We start from the raw sequence: 8751 nt of genomic DNA, 5'->3' as shown, positions 1-8751 counted from the left end.
AAAACCTCCCCAGAAAGCAAGGACACAAGTAGGTGTGTTCCCTCCCTGAATGCTAATTCCCCACACATCTGGGAAGGCAATGTCCCACAGCAGGTCTCAGAAAGGCCCTGGCAGTCACAGGAGCTCCTGCTGAACAGCATGAACAGGGGCTGTTCCCAGCAGTATTAATGGATCACTCCATGGCAGGAATGGTATTTTTTGTAATGTTACCTTTGGAAAATGTGTTATTTTTATAGCTGTGGTTTTTCTTTTGTGGTTTGTTGGTTTTTTGGTTTTGTGTTTTTTGGTTGGTTTTTGTTTTTTTTGTTTTTTTTGTAACACAATAAAAGCACATGTGGGAATTGCTGCATCTGGCAATTAAAATTGTACAGAAAGTGCCCTCCCAACCCACATAAACCTTCACCTGTAGGACCTCAAAGGGCCTGAAGCTGCTGAAACCAAAAAGAAACCCTCTTGTGAGTAATAAACTGCTACAGTGAGTACAGAAAGGCAAGAGGTGGCTTCTGAATATATAAAACTTTCTTTTTTTCTCAATAAATGACTAAAAACCAGCGAATGAGGTGGATAACACTTATTAATACACTGCTTTTCTGAGTTTGAAAAATTTCTGTTAAAAAAAATTCCCCAAAGGAAATTGTCCTAAGTTACAAATGTCACCACTATTTCCAGTTTAAGGAATGTATATTCCATAGGCAGGAGCTGGAAACTGATAGAACTAAAGGTTCTTGCAAGAAGCACTGTTTATAAACAAACACTCTGAAACGGAAAAAGGCAAGAATGTTTGTTGTAACACAATAAAAATACCATTAAAAAGCTTTCAAAACACATCAAGAACCGGCCTTGTGAGAGCCACCCACCTGCAGAGAGCTCCTCACCCTAACAAAGGTCCAGAGCTCCTGGCAGAGCCCCCGGCTGAAGGCTCTGCCTGCTCTGCTGGGCTCTGTGCCCCGAATAAATCACGGAATCGCAGACCGGTCTGGCTCGGAAGGGCCCCAGAGCTCATCCCGTCCGCCCGCCCGGGGATGAGCGGTCCCAGCGCAGCTCAGGGAAGCGCTCCCGGCACACCCGCACGGGCAGGAGGGGCAGGACGGCGGCTCCAAGGCAGGGAACGCGGCCCCGCCGTCCCGGAGCTGCTTCTGCCCTGCCCAGGCCCGGCGGTCACTCGGAAGCGGAAAACACCGCCCGTCTCACGCCGTTGCCGGGCAGCGGCTCCGCTGCGAGCCCGCTCCAAACCCCGCTCCAAACACCCTCCAAACCCCGCTCCCAGCCCGCTCCAAACACCCTCCAAACACCCTCCAAACCCCGCTCCCAGCCTGCTCCAAACCCCGCTCCAAACCCCGCTCCCAGCCCGCCGGGAGCTGCCGGGAGCCCCGGGCGATGGACGGGGAAGCCGCTGCTGGCTCGCAGGATTCAGAGCCCACCCAGAGCCTGGAACAGCTCCGGGAGGAGCTGCGGAAAGCCAAGAATGACCACAACATGGCCACAGGTACCGGGGAAGGTGCCCAGAACAACCCTCCCCTGCCCAGCTCATGGCGTGCCCATCCTTTGACCGTGAGAGCATCGCAGGTTGTTGCTCACAGAGAGAGGCTGAAATGCCACTTGCTCTGAAAACACTCCTTCTCCTCTTGAAGAACATGAGAAATGGGTACCCTAAGGCCACAATTAGGTGGTGGAAAAGCCTTTTCTTTTCCAGGCTGAACAAACCCACATCCCAGCAAAGCACCACAAACCATGTTATCACTTCCTTGTGCCCACCTAAGTGAGGAGCCACAGAGCTTTAGGCCTAACACAGCACTCCCACCCTACAGGTGCCATCTCTTCCTTGCAAAGACAACTGGAGATCCAAGAATCTGAGCTTCGGAGATTCAGATACGAAAACGAAATGCTTCAGAAGCAGCTCAGAGAGCAAGAGGACCAGCTCCAAGCCATGTCTGACAAGGTACAGCCTGAGTGGCCGTGGCTGTCGGGAGAGCTGGCAGCCGGGAATTTGGGATTTACGCAGCAGTTCCCTCTCTCATAGGCAGGAGGGGCACCTGGAACTCTGAGACTGAACTGTAAAATATTCTGCCTTCAGTTTTGCAGCCTTACAGAGGAACAGAGGAAGGAAGAAGTGATGGTGATGATAGAGGAGGAGAACCACAGCCTTCGACAGGTGAATGTGGTGCAAAGCCACCAGAGAAAATTCTGGTATTTGCTGCTTCGCTGGGCTTGTTTGGCATATAATCCCCCTACTCAATCCAAGTAGTTTTAGAGAAAATGCCAAGTAATAACAGTTACTGGATATTGATGAGGTTGTTAGTCCATAGACTCTGCCCAGGAAATACCAGAAGCATCTGGACCAGATACTGGGAAGATGAGGCCAAACCTGCTCACCTTCTTCCCCACAGTAACAGCTGGATTTCTGCATCTGCTCAGGTTGTTACAGAACAGGAATCCCAGCTGGCTAAGCAGAACGAGCAGATCAGTGAGTTAGAGGGGACAATCAGACGGCTCCGGATCGAGGTTGTGACCAGCCGCCACCACGCCCAGGAGCACAAACAGGCCCAGGAGGAGACCAAGAGCCAGCTTGAGGCACTGCAGCACAAGGAGGTGCAAACCAAAGTGGCACTGGAACGTATCAGAAGCAAGGTAAACACGGCCTCTTTCACCTCAGAGCCCTGCCTCCCTCTTGGGACACGCTTGGGAATCTCAGCCCATTTGCTCCCCAGCTGCTTAGCAGGCAGCTCTTACACCACTTACAGTGCAAACAGGCCTCAAATACCAGAAGCCCTTGAGAAACTCGAGTTCAGAACAGTTACATCACCAGATTTCTAACATCTTTCCAGACTCAAGGTAACAGGAACCACCTTAAAGCCACTTCCTGCAGGCAGATGTGCCTGATGCCTGGGGAAGGGCTGCAGCCCACCCAGCCCCACACCATTACCACGGCATTTGCAGTGAAACCCAAAACACCCATAATTTCTCATGAACACTTTCCATCTCATCACTCAGCAGTACTTCGCCCAGGCCTGAGAGTGCAGTCTCTCATGTAAATCCATGCAAATGTCAAGGAATTATATATAAAGACTAAACACACCTGCTTTCCTCTTTTATCCCAAGTTTGAAAGGTTACAAAGCAAAATCATCCAGGCTGCGTTCAGCGTGGAGGGCCAGGACCCCCCCCGGGCCGAGCTCACGGAGAAGCAGGTGCTGGACACAATGCAGGTACGTGGCCCTTCCAAACTCGGCTTGCAGCAGCCAGGAGGGGACTGCTGAGGTAAGAGAACACTTTGCAGCGCTGCTCTTCCCCTCGTGCATTCCCACCTCTTTACGTATCCCTGACTTTCAGAGAATTGCTGACGAACGGATGGAGTTCTATCAGATGCTGAAGGAGAGAGGCATCAAGGTGCCTCTGTACTACAACAACATTTACCCTGAGTCACCTCCCGAGAGGAAGAGTTCTCCCTGAATGGCAAAGCTGCCCTGATGGCTGAGCCAGAAACCACCACCAACTTCAGGCTCTGGGTCCTTGGCTCTGAGCTGGTGACCTGCAACAAATTAAACTCATTTTACTGAATTCGAGTGCTGCAGGAGTATCTGATTCAATCATTTCAGCCGACTCGGAGCACAGGTCACTGTAAGTCCTTGGTCTATAGAAACACTTGACTTCCAGGGAAGCCCGAAGTGCAAGCACTGGTTGGCTACAAGCAGCTGGGAAGTGTGAAATTCCAATTTTTGAAGTGCACAGCAGCTGCTTTGGGAAGTTTGTAAGTGAGGTGACTGAACATTCACCAATGCCAAAATGAGTGACAGTGCCATGACTGCAAGTACTGTTTTATTTCTCCATTCCATATGCAAGTCCCAGCATAGGGATGTATTTGACACAGTATCAGTTCAGCCAGAGCTCCGAGAGTATAATTTTTAAGAGAAAAGTCTATCTGGGGGTCACCCTGGCTGAGGGAAAGCTGCACCAGTTCACACTGGTGCTTGCCTGGGTGCAGAGGTCACCCACAGACTGCCCAACTGAGAACTGCCCCAACTGCCTGTATTTTGGGAAGTGTCCCCAACCCTCTCCATGTGGGGTAGGACAGAAAGCCCCAGGAGGGTCACTCTGGCACAAGTGTCTGTATTCTGGGGGGACAGGGAGCTTCAGCAGTGTCATCAACAAAGCCCATGCTCTATCACAGTAAATCACCAGCCACACAGACAGTCACTACATTTTCCACAGGGATCAGGATGGCTCTGAAATACTCTGGGACACACAAACCCTGCAGGCATTTCAACTGACCACTTAAAAATGGGAGCTGTGTTCATGCCCGAACACAGAAACTGTCACTTTTAAAACTCATCCCACAAGTTCTGACAGCAATTAAATATTTCTGACAGCAACTAAGTGCTCACAGTAACTCCAGATAAAAACAAAACTATAAAGAACGAAATGTCAGCAAAGTGGTTTGGCCTTTTGATTCTGAATTGCACCCATCACAGGACCCCTGTTCCACACTGTCACCTACTGCATTTCTCTGCTGCCAAAACAATGATCCAGATGAAACATGCCAGGAAGAAAAAGGGATCTTGCAGAAAATTTGGACTGCATTTGTTTCAAATATCATGATGATTTTCTTTACAAGTTGCTGCTTTCGGATGTCTGACGCCTCCTCTGCCATAAGTCCACGTTTGAAGATGCTGCTCTCCCTGCCCTGTCCCAACACCAACGATCTCTGTTAAGGCTGAAAGATTTCATTTCTCTTTGCTGCAGCTCCTCAGAGTCTGAAGCTGTTGCCTCCCCAGCAGGATGCTCTGCTTCTTCTCTTTAGAAACCCCAACCCCCTCACTGCGCTCGGGCTGTCGAACATGGGGAAAACCCGAAAAGAACATGGAGTCCTCTCCTCAGCTTGGACAGCTGCTAACGGATCACAGTCAGCAGAGAGGACACTGTGGCCAGGTCAGTTTTAGAAGGATAAAGCACTTTCAAGTTTCCATCCGTGTCCACCACTCGCACCTGCTCCAGCACCAGCGGCAGGTTCCCGGGCTCCAAACCCCCTGGTCCGGAGACAGCATCCAACTCGGCATCCGAGCCTGAGCCCTCCTTGTTCTCCAAGGTAAATCTGTTCAGTTCTGCGATTTTCTGTTAAAGCAAAACACAGAGAACAAGATCAATTCCGTGGCAGAGAATTAACAAGAGGGAATAATAATACTGCTAGAATACAAATCAGCTTCTGTGTTCTCCGTGCACATGAGCAATGACACATTTGGTAGGAGCCCACCAAGAAGAGACAGGATATTTTCCTGAACTCCCTACCAGGATGAGCGTGTCCATCACATCTTTGCAGATCTGTAAACTGGTATCGCTCGTCACTTCCAGGAACAGGTCACGGGTCTCTTTTCTAATCTGTAAGAGTTGCACAGTTAAAGCAAGTCAGGAGTCAGAGCATCTCACCCACAGCCCTCTGACACGTTTCAATACACAGAACTAAAGGCTTTCATTTAATTTAATCAGGGGTTAGGCACTGCTGTTCTTTTATTCCTGCCCTTCCACAAAGCCTTTGCACAGGTAGGTTGGTGCTTTTGGAACAGATTTCCAGAGGTACAACTCTAACTCCCAGATCCCTCTTGGTCTGACAGTCAAGCACACAAGACACAGGCTGTGAGGGTTTATATCTGGAACACAGCTTGTGTGTGTCTTTGAGTTAACTCTCAGCAGAAAAAACCACTGTTTAATTGATTAATGTATTTCCATGAACAGCGAGCACCTTTGTTTTCTCACTATTGGTTATTGGTGGGAAGGAAATCACAGCGCCTTCAGCATCCACCAGGCAGGGGTAGTTGTCTTTGCCATCCAGCAACTGCAGGTACCTGCCAGAAGAATGCAGCAAAAAGTGAGTGACAGAGCAGCTGGACACAATGGCAGAAAATACTGACAAAAAGGAATTAGTGTGTGATCTCTGCAAGAGCAATGAACAGCACAGGGCAGAGCCACATGCTGCTTTACAGCTCATCTGCTCCTACCTGCAGATTTACCCCATCTCTGATTCACTTACTTTGCTGAATGTGCACCACTACACTTCACTATTCTCTGCTTGCCTTCTATTTGCTGTTCTAAATAGATTTGTCACCTCTTGAAGAACCCATACAAGAATTTACTCATACAAAAATTCGATTCAGTGTTTTTCATCTCAACTCCCAAGAGCTCATGCTGGGTTTGTGAGCCCCATCCCCAGTACAGTCACCTAAATGAGTGTGAAGAAAACCACAAAAGACCAGGGTACTGACTTGTGCAGCCCAGAGACGTTCTGACGCTTCTTCTGCTTCCGCTGCTCCTCAGCTTCCAAATGCAGCTGCCGGAGAAGGTCCTTTGCCTTGATCTCCTTCCGACCCAGGGGCGTTATCTGCACCACACAAGAAAACAAACATTTGAATTCAAAACTCCTGTGAGCAAGTCCATAATTAAAACCATACTCCTGTATGTTGTCATTCCTCATGTCCTTTTCAGCCTGGAAATACACTTCCCACTTCTCATGGAGTGCTGTGAGTTTAAACCCTTGTGTAAGCTACAACACCCACCTGAAAAACAGGCTCAGTCGCTGGTACTAAACCTGGTACAGCAGGATAGCATGGAAATCAGTAGAGCTTCTAAAGTCAAGTCCCAGGAATTAGTTTTCTAGGATCTGTGGGGTAAGAAACTACTGCCAAGCCCTACCTTCAGCTCGTCAGGAGGCTGAATGTCATAAATCAGAGGAGCTTTGACCAGCTGCAAGTCGTGGGTGGCAATGGTGGCCGCTGTGCGCCTCTCACAGATGTCCTCGTGCAGCTTAGTCTAAACCAAAATAAATCAAAAAGCTTGTGTGATTTATCCCTCCTGGGGTTAACTAGTTCTATAATTCTTTTACAGTTAATGTCTGCAGCACTACCAGCCAGGTGAGCACGAAACAGAGCCCTTCCCTTCACCTGCGAGGTGCCTGTACCTGCACTACAGCCCAAGCCCAAAGGCAGCAAAGCCAAGCAGCACGTGAGACACTTCCCAACTGGGAAATCAAGTTTTAAGTCAGAAATCACAAACACTCTGTAACCCGAGAGCAGCTCCCACCTGCCACCTAAGGGACAGCTCTGTGGGTAGGATGCCTCAGTCAGAAGGCTGGGTGTGCAACATGGTTTTAGCACAGATCAGGGAACCTGGAGCCAATCCAGGATACACCTAACGTGGACACAGGTTTATTTTTAGCTCTCGACAGGTTCCACAGCACCGACAAGCTGCTGTTACAGACACAACATAAATACGAGTGCATCCGCTGCCCTCATGGCAACACCTGAGCTCTGACTGGTCCTTCCCAAAAACCAGTTCTGCTGATTCTGGACTCACTGGGCACATGCTGCTGGCAGAGGCCACTCTGCACGGCCACCCCTGGACCCTCCCACCCATTTCACAAACTCATCTGCTGGAAGGAGCCCTAGAACAGTATTTCCAACTCTCACAGCAACACTGCTGTTGCCAAGTACCACAACACAGCAGCAGTTACCTGCGTCGACAGGAACCTCTTGAGAGCGTTCCCCGGCTTTAGGTTCACCCCCTTCAGCACACAGCACACGATGAAGGGCCGAACATCTTTGACGCCCGGGCTCACTTTGACCACCAAGGGCGCCGGATTCTCGGAGACGTGCAGAACCTTCACCAGCAGCCTGCTCGCCTCCTCCACCTCGTCCTGCTCCCCATCCCCACTGTCCTTTTTCTGCTGCTTCTCCCTCTTCTTCTTTCTGACCTCCTCTCTGGCGCTCTCGGCCTTCCCCTTCCCGCGGCCCCCGGCCCGCAGGTACTCCAGGATGGCCTTCGTCTGGCACCCATTGACCATCTTCTCCAGCCGCTTGTCCCTCAGCTGGTTGCCCCTGAAGTTGGCCTCCTTCAGGCGGGGGCAGTCGGCCAGCGCCGAGGGCAGCTCCCGCAGCTGGTTGTTGGCCACGTCCAGGCTCTGGAGGAGACAGAGACGGGATGGTCAGGGGCGGGCGATGGGGAGCGGGGAGGGCGAAGGCAGCGCGGGGCCCGCTCGCACCTTGAGCGCCGGCAGCGCCGCGATGTCCGCGCCCAGCTCCGCCACCTCGTTGTCGGCCGCGTCCAGCCGGCTGAGCAGCGGGAAGGGCGCGGCGGGGCCCGCGGGGGGCAGGAGCCCCCCGGGCAGCGCCCGCAGGCGGTTCCCGGAGAGCAGCAGCTCCTGGAGCTGCGGGGCGGCGCGGGCGAGCCCCGGGCCGAGCTCCCGCAGGCGGTTCCCGCTCAGGTTGAGGCTGCGCAGCTGCGGGAACGCCGGGGCCGCGTCCCCCGCGCCGTCCCCGGCGCCGCCGAGCGCGGCCGGCAGCGCCTCCAGCCCGTTCCCGGACAGGTCGAGCAGGCGGAGCGCGGGCAGCGGCCCGCCCAGCCCCGCGCCCAGCCCGGCCGGGCCCAGCGCGTTGCGGCTCAGCACCAGCGTGTGCAGCGCGGGCAGCGCGGCCGCCACGCCCGGGCCGAGCTCCCGCAGCGCCGCGCACCCGCTCAGCTCCAGCGACTGCAGCAGCGGCAGCGCCAGCAGCGCCGCCGGCAGCCGCCCCCGCCCGCCGCCACCCGCTCGGCCACGGCCGCGCCCGCCAGGCACAGCTCCCGCCGCCGCTCCCGCGCCGCCGCCTCCAGCTCCGGCCACGGCCCCGGCCCCGCCGCCGCCATCGCGCCGCTCCCGCCCCGCCGCCCCCGCCCACGGGCGGGCCCCGCTCCCGGCCCCGCCCCCGAGATCCCCCCGCGTCCGCCGCTTC

At 53.3% G+C, this 8751-nt stretch overlaps 1 protein-coding gene and 1 long non-coding RNA gene across 2 annotated transcripts; one reads left to right on the top strand and one right to left on the bottom strand.

Moving 5' to 3' along the window:
- The first annotated feature begins 1610 nt into the window (after positions 1–1610).
- LOC126643876 (uncharacterized) lies at positions 1611–2475 on the top strand. Its single transcript, XR_007629825.1, has 3 exons — positions 1611–1939; positions 2075–2152; positions 2416–2475. It is a non-coding gene; the product is annotated as an uncharacterized LOC126643876 (long non-coding RNA).
- A 1322-nt stretch (positions 2476–3797) lies between these two features.
- LRRC47 (leucine rich repeat containing 47) lies at positions 3798–8665 on the bottom strand. Its single transcript, XM_050322613.1, is given in 8 exon segments — positions 3798–5107; positions 5282–5371; positions 5733–5835; positions 6253–6368; positions 6680–6796; positions 7497–7943; positions 8025–8548; positions 8551–8665. Coding segments are annotated over 8 exon segments (1734 nt in total). The 3' UTR covers positions 3798–4885.
- Positions 8666–8751: the final 86 nt, after the last annotated feature.

Source organism: Myiozetetes cayanensis, unplaced genomic scaffold, assembly GCF_022539395.1.
Source record: "Myiozetetes cayanensis isolate MyiCay16 unplaced genomic scaffold, myiCay2020 scf28, whole genome shotgun sequence".
Classification (NCBI taxonomy): domain Eukaryota; kingdom Metazoa; phylum Chordata; class Aves; order Passeriformes; family Tyrannidae; genus Myiozetetes; species Myiozetetes cayanensis.
Note: the sequence above shows the minus strand (reverse complement) of the source record. Positions and strands in the feature narration are given on the sequence as shown.